Source organism: Trachemys scripta, chromosome 5, assembly GCF_013100865.1.
Source record: "Trachemys scripta elegans isolate TJP31775 chromosome 5, CAS_Tse_1.0, whole genome shotgun sequence".
In the NCBI taxonomy this organism is placed as follows: Eukaryota; Metazoa; Chordata; order Testudines; family Emydidae; genus Trachemys; species Trachemys scripta.
The window spans coordinates 139,480,852-139,496,194 of NC_048302.1; the positions used below are offsets into that span (position 1 = coordinate 139,480,852).

Sequence of the window (15,343 nt, forward strand, 5' to 3'; positions counted from 1 at the left end):
ATTTCTGACCTCCCGTGGCACCTTCGCTAGTGACTGATGCCTTGAAGCAGCCACTGAGGACGTGTTTCTAGTGTGCACAGCTAACGCCTCACATCGCTTCAGTGCGCACACGTCACAATGCTCGTAATCCCCAGGGGGCCCCTGACTCTCCTCGGAGACTCATCCGGCGTTATGTGATGAGCCAGACTCCGGGGACAGGCCTAGCAGTTAAGGGCAGAAGGGGCTACCAGGTCAGCTAGTCTGACCTGTAAATCACAGGCCCCACCCTCACCAGCGCCTGTCCACTTAACCAAAACTGGACTAAAATAGCACAGCCCCCAGGGGACTAGACTGTATGTGTCACCGGCAGTGAACAGGCGTGACAGAGGGGCCCAGGGCCCAAGGCACCCACAGTGACAGGGAAATGACAAAGTGAGCTACACCCAGCTAATCCTGGCTGGTGACCCACCCCCACACACTTCTGAGGAAAGGTGACAAACCCCTTAGGACAGAGGGGGAATTTTCTGTAATATGATGTATGGATACTGTGCAGGCCTCAATTTCCCCTCTGTGGTGCATGGGTAATTAGGTGGGAGGAAAAGGGTGTTTACTCTGTGCAGAGATCCAGGTGTGACTGCGCTTGGCTGGCTAGTCCCCAGGCCCAGGGCCGGCTCCAGGCACCAGCCCTCCAAGCATGTGCTTGGGGCGGCAGCTGGAGGGGGGCGGCACTCACCCGGGGAGAGCGGGGCCACGGCCAGGCTCGCCGTCCTCCCCTGGTGCTCCGGCCCACCGGGGAGAGCGGGGCCGCAGCCGGGCTCTCCGCCCTTCTCCCGGCGCTCCGGCCGGTCAGGGAGAGCGGGGCCCTCCCCTCCCCTGCCGTGCCAGGCCCTCCCCTGCCGTGCTCCCCGCCGGGGCGGCGGGGGGCAGCGGGAGGCTTTTTTGCCTGGGGCGGCAAAAAAGCCAGAGCCAGCCCTGCCCAGGCCCATGGACAGTCCCAGAAGACAATGGCCACCCCAATTGCCCTGCCATTTGGCACCTGGCAACTAACAACCCTGATCCCCCCACCGCAGAAGCTGGCCAGGTGTTAGCAGCGGGAGGACAAAGGACTGAGGAGGGGGCAGGTGGGGTGGTTCCGCGGGGGTGGCTGGAGGCAGGAGAGATGCTCCTGGATTGGGACTAAGGAGGGGTTGGGGGCTCTGGGCTGACCCCGCAGGCCCAGGGTGTAACTTTCTGCTCTCTGGTAACCAATGACTGGCTACGCCGTTCCAGCCACCTGTTAAATCCCCCCCTTCCCCCGCTGTCACCCGCCGGCTGAGAGTCCCGGCCAATCGGGAGGGTGGGGTGCAGTGCTCCCTTTGGGGTACACGTCTCCCCCAGGGGTCCGGCTCAGGTGGCCTCGCTGCAGGGAGTTCACGGCATGACATGGGGGGGCTGAAGGCTCTGAGGGTCAGTCCCAGAAGGCAGGGAAGTCGAGGGACCCACCCAGAAAGAGAGTGACCCTGAGGGGCTGGCACAAGGAAGGGTTCCCCCGGGGTTGTTCCCGAGCCAGGGCCACCCGGGGGGGGGGGCAAGTGGGGCAATTTGCCCCGGGCCCTGCAGGGGCCCCACAAGCCCTGGCCCAGTGGCGGTCCGGGTCTTTGGTGGCATTTCGGTGGCGGGGGGCCCTTCAGTGCTGCTGAAGATGCCTGAAGGGCCCCCCGCCGCTGAAGACCCAGAGCGCCCCCGGGTGAGTACAAGCGCCGCAGCTCCCCCGCTTTGCCCCAGACCCCCTGAACCCTCTGGGCGGCCCTGTCCCGAGCCGCGTGAGCACCGAGCCTGTGGACCCCCGACGCTGTCCAAGGTCACGGCCAGCCTGAGCCCGGGGAAATTCCTGTGTCCCTGAACCAGAACCAGAACCAGCCAAGCCCCTGGGCGACCGTGAGGCTGTTCCTGTCTCCCCCAGGCCGCTTGGCATTGAGGGGTTCCCAGCTCACAGCCATGGCCCGCCCAGCTGGCACCTGTCAAGCCCACAGCAGGTGGTGGCACCTTCCCATCAGCGCCAAGGCCTCTGCTGCCATCCGGGCCCCGCTGCGCCACCAGCCCCTCCTGCTCACACACCGCCAGGGCCAGCACCAGGACACGCAGGAGCCCTGGGACCAGGGGCTCTGAATGGGGCTGCGCTGCCTTTGCCTTGGCCCTCAGGCCAGAGCTGGGAGCCTGCGCTGGGGGGTGGGGAAGGGGTGATGGGCAGCTGTGGGCGCTGCTGGGACCAGGCTGGGGGAGGGGGTGCTGTCCCCTGCGCAGTGTCCTGGCCATGCCGATGGGTGGGGCCCCAGCCGCCATAGCCCCCAGCCAGGCCATGAGGGGCGTGTGGGCATGCCCAGGGGTGGGGGCTGCCATGGGTTGGGGGAGGGGCGCTGGCATCACAGTCACTGCTGCGAGCGGAGGGGAGGCCGGTGCATGGATGGGGGGCAGCGCTGCCTTCGGGGCTGGGGCACTCGCAGCTACTGGGACTTGGAGACCCAGCTGCCCTGGTCCTGGTGCATAATGGGGGCAGGAGCAAAGGGGCTGGGGAAAGGGCCCCCACAATGGGGCTTTGTTAAATCAACCGGCAGTAGCTTCAGCTGTCAGTACCCCAAAGGCACGTGGGGGTGGGAGAGGTGCCTCCCTGCTCCTTGCAAGGGCCAGAGGCATGGGGGAGGGGGATAGTCACAGCAGACCCAGACACACGCCAGGCCAGGGTGTCACAGAGTGTGGGGGGACACAAGGCCCTGCACCCCCGGCTCCCTGCGATTCACCATGACTCTCAGCCAGCCAGTAAAGCAGAAGGTTTATTTAGACGACAGGAACACAGTCCAAGACAGGTCTTGCAGGCACAGACTACAGGACCCCGCCCCCCCAATTAGGTGCATCTTGGGGTCCCAGGGCACCACAGCCCCCTTGGATGGTTAGAGCCCCGTCTGCCTCCCAGCCATTCCACCAGCCAGCTCCTGAAACTCTGCCTCCAGCGACCCCTCCCACAGCCTTTGTTCAGTTTCCCAGGCAAAGGTGTCACCTGGCCTCTAACCCCTTCCTGGGTTCTCACCTTACATGCTCAGGTATTCTCCCTCGGTCAGTCTCCCATCCCCAACGCAGACTATCCTAGCCACACTCCCCTGTCAGCATTCACAGACCAGAGTAAGAACAGTCCCAGTTCGTCACACGGGGCAGCGCTGACAGGGTAGAACTGGACTGGAGGGGGCGTTGCGGCAGCTGAGACCCAGGCTCTGGTACCATTAACATCCCACACACCTGGTTCAAATCCCCCACCACCTCACCCTCGGCGATCCCACCGGGCTGCCAGGATCAGCGCCTCCATGGATACAGACCTGGTATCATCGTGGGCCAGCTGCACATGTGGCTGGAGCGGGTGCCTGGGGCAGCGGGGTGGACGGTGGGGCCTGTGGGCGGGGTGGGGGGCAGAGCCCCAGGGCGCGTGTCCAAGGGCATAGCAGGGGGCAGAACCCCAGGGCGTGTGGCCAGGGGCCCGGCCAGGTCTGTGGGGGGAAGAACCCTGGGGCCCGGCCGAGTCTGTGGGTGGGGGGCAGAACCCTGGGCCCGGCTGAGTCTGTGGGGTGGGGGGGCAGAACCCTGGGGCGTGAGCTAGAAGTTGATCTGCTCACGGCCTGGCTTCACTGCAAGTAGCCAGCGCTTAGCCCTTGCCCCTGCGGTGTCCTCCCCAGGCCTGTCCCTCACGCGGTGCCAGGGCGGCTGGGGCCCTGCGCTGAGCGGAGCTGCTGGGGGCTTTCTGAGCACACGGGAAGGAGTCGGGGCCCAGCACTGCTGGCGTGGCACAGGCCTGTGTCCCCCCTGCAGAGCAGCTGTGCCAGCAGCTGGGGATCTCCCCTGACCTGAGCGGGGGCCTGTGCCCCCCTGTGCCGGCATGCCGGTCACAGGCCCACCGCATGGAGCCAAGGGGTTACTGTGGGCACCCGGCTGCACCCCTCATTCTGCCCCACTAGGCCCTGGGGCTCTGAGCTAGCCATGGGCTGCGGCAGGTGGTGCAGGCGAGGGTCTGGCCTGGGCCCTGCAGGGGTGGGACTGGCTGGCCACGACAGGCCTTTCTGGCCTTACCGGCTCTCAGGCTTGTGCAGTGGGACAAGGCTGGGTGGGGGGAGGGACAGTGATGTGCCCCCTGAGGCTGATGGGGGAAGGGCAGGGACATGCCCTCCACCCCGGTCCTAAGGGGCCGTGCCCAGAGCGGCACCGCAGCCCGGCTGTCCCAGAAGGCGTTACACAAGGGCCCAGCCTGTGGGCGAGGGGTGCTTGGGTGGGCAGTGGGGAGCAGCCTGGGTTTGAAGGGAGATTTGGCTGCAGCCCCCTTGCTCCGCAGGAGATCCCCAGCCCCGCCCCCGCAGCGTCCGGTGCTCGCTGCCAGCCTGGTGCCCGGAGGCCCAGCACACTGCGCTCCCCCCAGCCTCACGGAGGGTCTCGGGTTCCTGGAAAGCAAATGGGAAGTTGGGCACTGCTGTCACTGCACTGATAAGGGCAGTGCCACGCCCTGCCCGGCTCGCAGGGTGCAGCCCCGGCTCCAGCCCACTCCAGCTGGGATGGCCAGATTCAGGGAGCCCAGTGCGGGGCTCAGCTCTCCCTACATCCATCCCAACAGGCAGGGCCAGCTCTAGGCACCAGCCTGGCAAGCAGGTGCTTGGGGCGGGCGATCCAGAGAGGGGCGGCAGGTCCAGCTATTTGGCGGCAATTCGGCGGACAGTCCCTCACTCCCGCTCGGAGCGAAGGACCTCCCGCCGAATTGCCGCCACAGATCGCGATCGTGGCTTTTTTTTTTTTTTTTGCGACGCTTGGGGTGGCCAAAACCCTGGAGCCGGCTCTGCCAACAGGGCTGCCATAGGCCCCCTGCCCGTCCAGCTTTGCAGCCAGCCAGGGGGGGCGGAAATACCGCAGTCCAGTACACCCCTGCCCCGTCCCAGCCAGCTGCCTCTTCTCCTCTCCCCACGGGGGGCAGGTGTTTGCGGGGGCTCCATGCAGGGCCTGCCCCTCGTGTGCTGCACTGACCTGGGAGGGGCCCCCTCTGCTCAGCACCCCAAGTTGGCCAGGCCCCCTGCAGCCCCTGCCCCAGGGAGCCCAGCCCCTAACCGGCTCCATCCCCTCTGCCATGGCGCGGGACAGGCTGGGCACGGCCCACCTGGCCCCCTGGCCATTCCCCAGCCTGCAGGGAGAGGCCCGACGGCACCTGCCCCTTGTTCCCTGCCCAGAGGAGAGGCTGGGCCCAGCACAGCTGGGATACGAAGGAGCAGAAGGTTCCTACCACTGGGCTCCCCCCAGGTACGGGCTCCCCGCAGCTCAGACCACAACTTCCCCTGTGAGTTGGGGGGCGGCCAGCCCAGCGCTGACGCCTCTGCTTCCCCAGCACTTCCAGGGAACACAGCCGTGCCGGGGGGAGCCCCGCTGCCCTGCCAGGGCCACCCCCTCCTTCTCACGTCACAGGGGCTGCGGGGTGGGGCTGGCAGGGCAGGGGGGATTTCGCTTTAACCTCCACCAGCTCTAGGGGAACACAGCCAGTGTGAAACGCCCCCCCCCACCAGCAAAACACCTCGGGGGGCACAGGGCTAGGCTCCCCCCAGCCTGAGGGCTCAGCTTTCCTGGGGGGAGGGGGGGGAAGAGGCCTGTGAAGCCAGGGCCTAGGACAGGGGTGGGCAAATTTTCTGGCCTGAGGGACACATTGGGGTTCCAAGACTGTATGGAGGGCCGGGTAGGGAAGGCTGTGCCCCCCACAAACAGCCTGGCCTCTGCCCCTATCCACCCCAATTCCTGCCCCCTGACTGCCCCCCCTCAGAACCCCCAACCCATCCAACCCCTCCTGCTCCTTGTCCTCTAACCGGCCCCTCCCAGGACCCCCGCCACTAACCACCCCTCCTGCTCCTTGCCTGCCCCAAACCCTAGCCACACCCCGGCCCCCTGACAGGCCCCCCGGGACTCTCACACCAATCCAACCCCCTCCTGTTCCCTGTCCCCTGGCCACCACCCCCAGAACCTCTGCCCCATCCAAACTCCCTGCTCCCAGTCCCGACTGCCCCCTGGGACTCCCTGCCCCCTTACCATGCCGCTCAGAGCACGAGGACTGGCAGCCGCACCGAGCGGCCGGAGCCAGCCACGCCGCTGCGCTGCCTGGTAGGAGCTCGCAGCCCCAGAGTGAGCTGAGGCTGCGGGGCGGGGGGGACAGCAGGGGAGGGGCTGGGGCGAGGACAGCCCAGCCCCACTGGCTTCTCTGGCCTGCGGGCCCCCAGAGCCCCTGGGGTGCTGGCCTGGGGGGCCTGTCCAGGGAGCTGCCCCGCAGGGCACTGCCCAAGGGATCAGGGCACCTCAGCACCAGCCAGTCAGATCCAGGGCAGCAGGGCCCATTGCGATGATCCAGGCTGACCCGGTGCAGCCCAGGCCAGAGCCCGGCTGCCCACTCACCCCTACGGCAGAGCTGCTAGACCCAGCCTGGCTCGAACAATTGTCAGGGACAGAGAATCCACCTCACGCCTCCGGGATCCGGTCCTGTGGTTAATTCCCCTCCCTGTCAGAATCTCCCCCTTTGCCAGGCTGAGCGTGTCCATCCTCGGCTCGCCCGACAGGCCCCTTAGGAGGTGTTTGTTCCCCCGTCAGCACCTGCAGCCTGGGATCAAGTCACCGCTGAACCTGCCCTTCAAGCTCCCGAGCCGGAGCTCCCTGAGTCTCTCCCGCTAAGGCAGGTTTTCCAGCCCTCCTCCGGGCTCTTCTCTGCCCCCTCTCCCGTTTGTCAGCAGCCCTCGTGGCCTGTGGGCACAGGATCCCAGCAGCGCTCACACTGGTGCCAGATACAGAGGGGACATAACCTCTCGGCCCCTGTTGAGACAGCTCCGGCTGGCCCAGGCTTCTTGCCGAGGTTTGCTCTCACGTAAGCTCCCTAGGGGAGGGGGGCTCTGAACCAGATGGGATCACAGACGCACCGAGCAGCCCCCCACCCAGCTCTGCCCACCCCAGCACGCAGCCTGCAGGTGCCGGGCCCCATGCCCTGGGGAGGCTGCAGCCACCAGGACAGCCGGCACCCAGAGCTGGAGAAGAGGGAGGCAGGATCCCAGCAGCAGCTGACCCCATACTGCAGCCCCAACAGCCCTGGATCATCTCTGCCCCCTCCGCCCTTGCTGGGGGCCAGCGTCCCCGTGACCCAGGGACAATTCACAAACTGTCCCCACATCCAGGGGAGGCAGAGGCCAGCTGGCAGCTCCACCTTGGCCTGGAGCCCCAGGGGTGAGGGGACCGGGGCTAACGCTAGAGGGGAGCCCAGGCTGAAGCCCTGGCAATGTATTGCTGCTGGACGAGAGCCCGGCTGGAGGGATAGGGGTGGGCATCTGCTCCCCTCGCCCGGCTGAGCAGGGAGCCCCAGGGCTGAGGGTTACGAAGGGCACACTGCTGTTTTCGCTCTCACGCGTCTACCCTTGTCCAGTGAAGGGAGCTGCTGCAGGAGGTCAGGGGAGCTGAGGCAGGGGCCGGTATTCTGTAAGGAGCCGTGTAATTCTCAGGCCATGAAGAGCGATGTGAAGGGGGCTGGAGCAGGCCAAGGGAAAGCAACAGGCTCAGTGGAGGGTCCTGGGGGTGGATGTATTTACATTACAGGGCAGGCTGAGCAGGCAGGAGTGGTTCCAGGGGTGGGGAGGGGAGCTGGGCCCAGGCTCCCAGCTCTGAGGAGCGGGTACAGCACCTGGGTGAGTGGCCAGCAGGGCACGAGGCTGGCCCTGACCTGGCAGGCCTGGACCCACACCGGTGGGAAAGGCTGCACCCCCAGCACGCTGGGGACGAGGCCCAGGGCCTGCAGAGGTAGCCAGCTGGGCATGCTGCCAGGAAGGGGACACAGCTCAGGGGCAGGCACTGAGCCCCACGGCCCCCTCTGCTGAACACCCCCGGCTCGGAGCAACGGACACAAGGCTGAGAACAAAGGTCACAGAAAAGCTTTATACAGTCAGGCCATGGGCTGGCTCCCCCTGCTCCCGGGTCCGTGTGCGGGGCCGGAAGGTCTGTGGGGCAGAGAGGCTGTGCCCCATGGCAGAGCAGGCCCCTGGTAACACACCAGCAGGCAGGAGGGGGACCTGAAAGCAGCCAGTGGCACCTGGGTGAGGCGGCTCAGAGAGAAGACGGGGGGCAGTCCCCCCTGCACCATGAGCTGGGAGGTCCAGGAGCCCCACCGGAGCACCCCACAGGTACAGCAGCATGGGGGACTGGCGTGGCAGCACGGCCGAGGGGAAGGACCCCGCGCCCCCTCCTGGGGTTCCCTGTACCCCCCATTGTCACAAGAGGGGAGCCCAGCCAGCCCCTCGCTCCCACTCACTGGAGTGCACACACATCCTTGTCCTTGTCCTCCCCCTCCACACCCCCTGCTCCGTCCAGCGCTGGCTCCAGCCGGCCCAGTGGCTCCGCAGCCCCCAGCACCTTCTCCCTCAGCTCCATGAGCAGGTCACGGCTCTCGCTGGGCGGCAGGTTACTCAGGTAGTACTGGGGTGCCAGCTCTACCAGCCTGCGAGGAGAGAGCAGATCAGTGCCGGGCAGCGCCAGGCCAGGCCCTTGCACCAGGGCCCCGGCAGGCAGGAGGGGGCAGCACCCAGGGACCAGGCTGGAGGGGCACAGAGAAGGCGCCAGGCCCTGCCCCGGGCCAGGTGTTACCCTGCCAGCATCTCCAGGGCCTGCCCTGCAGCCAGCCACCAACGAGGCTAGGGGCTCTCCCCCCTCCCCAGCCATTCCCCCGCTGGGGGTCTCCGTTCCCCTCCCTCCCCCAGCATCCCCCCACCCTTACATCTGGGGCTGGATCTCAGAGACCACGCTGAGACAGTTGTCCTGTGAGATGGTGAACTCGTGGTACAGGACCCAGGGGGGTGGGCGGGGCAGGGGTCTCCGAACCACGTAGCAGCAGTGGGGGGGCAGGTGGGCCACATGCTTGTGCGTCAGCATCAGGTAGTTCCCGGAGCCGTCGATGTCCCGGGCCACCTGCGGGGAGCAGAGGGGTCAGTGGGGACAGACAAAGCGGGGCCTATGGCAGCCTGCGCAGTGCCCCCACCCCTTCTTCTCTCCCCACCCTGCACACATGTAGGGCCCCCCCAAGGACCCAGGGCAGCCCCCTCCCCTTGCGCCACAAGGCCCCTTGTTCTGGGGGCTCCCCCACCTTGAGGAAGTAGCCAGAGATAAGCGCCCTCTTGAGGTTGAGCACGTTGTCGTCCGTGCCGAAGGCGGGGGGAGAGACGGGCAGCTCGATTCGCTGCATCACCTCCAGTAGCTCGGCCCGCACGATGCCCGCCAGCTGCAGCCCCGCACCGCTCACCCCGTGCTGCCGGCACCAGCTCTCATCCAGCTCGTCTGCGGGAGAGGGGTGTCAGCTGGGGGCCCGGCCCCTCCCTGCATCGGGCACTTGCCCCCATCCTCTCCCCAGGGCCACACCATCTCCCTTGCCCCCGTCTGCCACGCCCAGCCCTGCAGAGACACCCCCACCACTCGCGGCTCGGGACAGCGGAGACCAGACCTATTGAATGCCCGTAGCCTCTGGAACTGCAACCTGCCCGCGGAGCAGCTTGTCGCCCTGCCAGGGCGGGGCCCCAGCACAGTGGTGCCAGGGCATGGGGTACGGCCAGCCGGTGCAAGTGGTGGGTGATGCCAGGACGCGGGCAGCGGCAGATGCTGGGGAGATCCCCCGCACCCGCACGCAGAGCGGCACTCACGCTGCTGGAAGGCATTGAAGACATTGATGAGGGTGAAGTGGTCCCCATCGGGGTGCAGCAGGGCCTGCCGGCGCACGGCCGCAGCCTCCTCGGAGCGCGCCACCGGGGTCACAAAGCAGGGCGAGGCTGGGGAGAAGCAGGCAGGAAAGAGTTATTCGAGTGCCCGGCAGGGCTCTCCCTGCAGCTGCCCCCACAGTCCCCAGCATGGCTGGGGGTGGCAGAGACCCACCCAGCCCCTGGATCCCCAGGAGGCTGTGCGGCCTGCAGCCCGGCTCCCCGCAGCGCTGAGAACCTCTCACCCACAGAAAGGAAGGAGACAGACAGCACGGCCAGGCCCGACTCGGAGCCCTGGTGCTGCTCCCTCTCGCAGGGGACGCGGTGCCCGCGCCTGGCCCCCTACCCGTGAGCATGGCGGCCATGGTGAGCATCTCGTGGACGCAGTCGAACTCGCAGGAGGCGATGAGTGCCTTGGCCAGCTGGGGGTCCAGGGGGAACTCCGACATGATGATCCCCACTTCCGAGAGGTTCCCATCATCATCCAGCGCGGCCAGGTAATCCAGGTCCTCCAGGGCCTGCATCAGCGACTCGGGGGCTGGTTGGGGGGCAGGGAGTCGGTTGGGGGGCAGGGGAGGGGCCAATGCCGCAGCCCCAATGCCAGAGCCCCCCCCGAAGCCCCCCCCATTGTGCCAAACTCCCTTTGCACAGGACTCATCCCCCTCCCCCACGCCAGGCCTGCCAGCTCCCTCCCCTCCCCTCCCCTCCCCTCCCGGAGGGGACCATCCTTCTGGGATGGAGGGGTGGCCGGAGGGTGGGGTTCCCCCCGATGCTCTGGCCCTCCCCCTGTGCATGGCTGTCTCTCCTGCTGCCAGACCTCAGTCCCAGCCCGCCAACTGCTCCTGCCCACGGCCGAGCTGGGGGTCCCCAGGCCAAGTCTCCCGTTGCAGTTTCCTGCCCATGTCCAGCCCCTCCCAGCTCAGTGTCTGCGGCGTGGGGCCAGCTGGGAATCTCGTTAACAGGCCATCTCCCCCCCCCCCCCCCCGCGCGATTGTTAATGGGTCACCCAGAGCAGCCCCATGTTTCCCTCCCATCCCCCACCGTCCCGCAGACGCCCCTCACTCCCGACCCGCAGCCCCGGGCTGTACCTGGCCGGTCGAGGAAGTCACACTGGCCCATGTCAGCGATGTCGAGTCTCTTGAGCAGCAGGACCAGCCGGCTCAGGTTGGCCTCGCTCACGTGGGGGGCGGGGGCGGCCGGGAGGAGCTGCTCGTAGAAGGCTTCGGAGTAGAGGCGCAGACAGGTGCCTGCCAGATGAAGGGGAGCTGCCATGGGGGCGGGGCGCGAGCGGGACTGAGGGGGGGGGTTGGCATTGGGGAAGAGGCACTGTGGGGGCGGAGTGGCAGCAGACTGGAGCTAAAGCTACAGCCCAGCCGGCCAGCAAGCTAGCCCCCCAGACGCCCAGGCTGGTCCCCCAGCCCGGCACTGCCAGCCCCACGGCTTTGACACCTCCCAGCGCGTCCCTAACACGGGCTGCCTGCGGCCCGGACGCTCACCTGGGGGGAGGGGGACCTGCCTGCGGCCCGGGTGCTCACCTGGGGGGCTGCCTGCGGCCCGGGCTCGGGCGCTCACCGGGGGGGGGGGGCTGCCTGCGGCCCGGGCACTCACCTGGGGGGCTGCCTGCGGCCCGCTGCCTCCGTGACTCCGCCTGGCTCTTGCTGATAGGCCGCAGCACCTGGGAGTCTGCGCGGATCCGGGGATTGTAAACCTGTGGGGACAAGGTGCTTTGAGGGGCAGGCCGGCCTGATGCTCCCGGGCCGGCCATGGGCTCTGCTCACCAGCCGGCGCTAGACTTGTGTTCCCCATTCCCCACCAGACACAGAAATCAGCCCCCGCCCCCAGCCTGCCCGTGGGTCCTCCTGGCTGCTTGGAAGGGTTTGCTCTGCAAAGCGGCAGTACTACATCTCGCCAGCAGAGGTCCACGTCGGGCCAGCCACCCTAGGGAGATTTCTGGGACTGCAACCGGGCCCCCAGGCTGGTCAGGGCAGGAGTAAATGGGACTCTAGGGGGCACTGGCTCCGACCCCAGGGTTACCAACCCCAACATGACATCATTCTCTTAAAATAGCCTATTAAAATCTCCCGGGTTGCTTTCAATGGTCACTGGGAGGTCGATGCCGATTCCGGGAGACGCCAGGCCAAACCTGGAGGGTTGGGAACCCTATCCGAGCCAGCCCCAGGGCGGGACCGGCTGGCTCAAGGGAATGGGACATGGGCCTTTCCTCTCTAGGGAATGCCGGCTCCAATCCAGCCGCGGGGCAGGGTACTGGGATATGGGGCCTTTTCTCTCGAGGTGCAAAGGCTGCAGTTCAGAAGAGACATCCAGACAGATGTCTGTGTGGTGCTGGGGAGGAGCTGGTGGTCGTGGTACATGGGGAAGGGTAGGGGAGAGGTCCTGGAGGCCAAATTTAGGCTGCTAGGTAAGAGACTGACGTCCAGGACCTCCACAGTAGCGTTCTCTGAGATGCTCCCAGTTCCACACACAGGACCAGCTAGACAGGCAGAACTGCAAGGCTAAGACAATAGGGTTCAGGTTCATTAGAAATTGGGGAACCTTTGGGGAAGGAGGGGCTGACACGGGGGGGATGGGCTCCACCTCAACCAAACCGGACCCAGACTTCTGGCATGTCACATTGAAAAGGTCATAGGGGATTTTTGAAACTAACAGCTGGGGAAAGGCGACAGGTGCGGAGGACACGGCTCGGACAGAGGCATCCCGTAGGGGTGAGTTCATTAGCGGGGGATTTTAGATCCGAGTACAGAGGACAGGACAAATTGGTAAAATACAGGTAGGCGCTCGGGAGGACCAGTCAAACGCAAGAGTCCCATTTAGTGAAACACATGAAGGACTGTGACCGAATACGGTGCTTAGACAGAATGGCCAGAGACGTGACTGCTGAGCTGGGGAAGCCGAGTGCCTGGGATTACATGAGGACACGGATGGAACAGGCCTCGCGGAAAGTTGGAGAAATGAGGATAATCGGTGGGGCAGGTAATACCGGGGTACAAATGAGAGGTGGGGGAGGGGCACTCTACGTGACAGAAAGCAAAGAGTCAAATAGAGTACAAATCTTAAATGAATCCAACTGTCCCATAGAATCTCTGTGGCTAGAAATCCCCTGCTTGACCAATAAGAACGCAGCAGGAGGGATGTACTACCGACTGCCTGACCAGGCCATCGTGAAATGCTCGGGGTGAGTAGAGAGGTTACACACAGGTCGAAAACAGAACAAAGGTGGATTTCAACTCTCTCCATATTAACTGGATACATGTCACCTCAGGACGTAGAGAAAGTTTCTAGACGCAAATGACTGTTTCTTGGAGCAGCTAGTCCTGGAACCCTCAAGGGGAGAGAATTCCTGATTGAGTCCTAAGCAGTGCACAGGATCTGGTCCAAGAAGTGAATCTAGCTGAACTGCTCACTGATAGTGACCAAAACAAAATCAATTTAGCATCTGTGTAGGAGGGAAAATACCAGAGAAACTCACCACAGTGACATTTAATTTCAAAAAGGGGAATGGCACAAACAGGAGGAGGCTAGTTAAATGGAAATAAAAAGGCACAGTCACAAGAGTGAAACGCCTGCAAGCTGCATGGAAACTATTTTAAACACTATAATAGAGGCTCAAATTAAATGTATAAACAACAAAAATAGTAAGAGGACCAAAAAAATGCCACAGAGTAAGAGGTGGCTAGAGGCAAACGGGCATCCTTGCACAGGTTAAATCCCTGTGGAGAACAGAAAGGAGCATGAACTCGGGCAAGTCAAGCGTAAGGCTACGGCTACACTGCGCTGCTGTAAGCTCGCGAACGTAGCCGCTCTAAGCGGATAGGAGGGAGCTCTCCTGTCAGCGTAGCTATGACAGCCCTGCGAGCAGCGGTAGCGATGTTGGCAGGAGAAGCTCACCCGCCTCCATGAGCACTGGTGCGGACAGCGCTAGGTAGGGGTGACTTACGTCACTCAGGGAGTGGTTTATTCACACCCTTGAGCAACATAAGTTATGACAGCCTAAAAGTGTCACTAGGCAGCCCATACATAAATAAATAAATAGTGAAGAGCAACTAGCGAGAGAGACAAAAAATTAACAGCAAAGATTTTTTTTTAAATGTCAGAAGCAGGAAGGCTGCCAAACCACCAGTGGGGCCACTGAACGATTGAGGTGCTAAAGAAACACTCAAGGAAGATAAGGCCATTGTAGAGAAACTAAATGAATTCTTTTCTTCAGCTTTCATGGATGAGGATGTGAGGAAGATTCCCAAACCTGAGCCATTCTTTTTAAGATGACAAATCTGAGGAACTGTCCCAGATTGCGGGATCATTAGAGGAGGTTCAGGAACAAATTGATAAACTAAACAGTAATGTCACCGGGGCCAGATGGTATCACCCAAGAGGTTGGGAGAAACTCAAAGATGAAATTGCAGAACTACTAACTGTAGTTTGTAACCTATTGCTTAAATCAGCTTCTGTACCAGATGACTGGAGGATAGCTAACGTGATGCCAATTTTTGAAAAAGGCAGAAGAAGTGATCCTGGCAATTACAGGCCAATAAGCCTAAATTCAGTACCAGGCAAACTGGTTGAAACTATAGTAAAGAACAGAATTATCAGACACACAGATGAACACAGTATGTTGGGGAAGAGTCAACATAGCTTTTGTAAAGGAAAAACAAGGAAGAGTCCTCGTGGCACCTTAGAGGCTAACAAATTTATTTGGGCATAAACTTTCATGGGCTAGAACCCACTTCATCAGATGCATGGAGTGAAAAATACAGTAGGCGGCTATAAATATACAGCACATGAAAAGATGGGAGTTGCCTTACCAAGTGAGGGGCCAGTGCTAACAAGGCCAATTCAATTAGGGTGGATGTGGCCCATTCCCAACAGTTGACAAGAAGGTGTGATTATCAGAGGGAAAATTATGTTTTGTAGTGACCCAGCCACTCCCAGGCTTTATTCAGGCCTAATTTGATGGTGTCAAGTTTGCAAATTAATTCCAGTTCTGCAGTTTCTCGTTGAAGTCTGTTTTTGAAGTTTCATTGTTGAAGAATTGCCACTTTTAAGTCTGTTACTGAGTGACCAGGGAGATTGAAGTGTTCTCCGATTGGTTTTTGAATGTTACAATTCTTGATGTCTGATTTGTGTCCATTTATTCTTTTGCGGAGGGACTCTCCGGTTTGGCCAATGTACAGGGCAGAGGGGCATTGCTGGCACATGATGGCATGTATAACATTGGTAGATGTGCAGGTGAACAAGCCCCTGATGGCGTGGCTGGTGTGGTTGGGTTCCATGATGGTGTCCCTTGAATAGATACGTGGACAGAATGGGCAAGGGGGTTTGCTGACATTGCTCGTTGTTTTTGCTGATACAGACTAACACAGCTACCCGCTGAAACCTTTTGTAAAGGGAAATTGTTCCTCACCAGTCTACTAAAATTCTTTGAGGGGTCAACAACCATGTGGACAAGGGGGATCCAGTGGATATAGTGTACTTAGACTTTCAAAAAGCCTTTGACCCGGTGTGACGAAGTGGGGATTTTCCCTTGTTATGGTTTGTGACGTTATTGACATAAACTGGGACCATATAGATCATTGTTGCAACCAAGGTCC

At 62.6% G+C, this 15,343-nt stretch overlaps 1 protein-coding gene across 6 annotated transcripts in view; it reads right to left on the reverse strand.

Annotated features, from left to right (window-relative positions):
* Positions 1–7,911: 7,911 nt before the first annotated feature.
* Positions 7,912–15,343, reverse strand: part of DQX1 (DEAQ-box RNA dependent ATPase 1) — a 26,447-nt gene continuing 19,015 nt past the window's right edge. For all 6 annotated transcript variants that reach the window (XM_034772349.1, XM_034772347.1, XM_034772350.1 and 3 more), the window contains 7 exons: positions 11,346–11,445; positions 10,826–10,984; positions 10,084–10,275; positions 9,684–9,809; positions 9,134–9,324; positions 8,768–8,958; positions 7,912–8,491 (listed from right to left, as the gene is read on the reverse strand). In XM_034772349.1, coding sequence (XP_034628240.1) covers positions 8,302–8,491; positions 8,768–8,958; positions 9,134–9,324; positions 9,684–9,809; positions 10,084–10,275; positions 10,826–10,984; positions 11,346–11,445 — 1,149 coding nt within the window. In that variant the 3' untranslated portion in view covers positions 7,912–8,301. The remainder of the gene's footprint in view (positions 8,492–8,767; positions 8,959–9,133; positions 9,325–9,683; positions 9,810–10,083; positions 10,276–10,825; positions 10,985–11,345; positions 11,446–15,343) is intronic.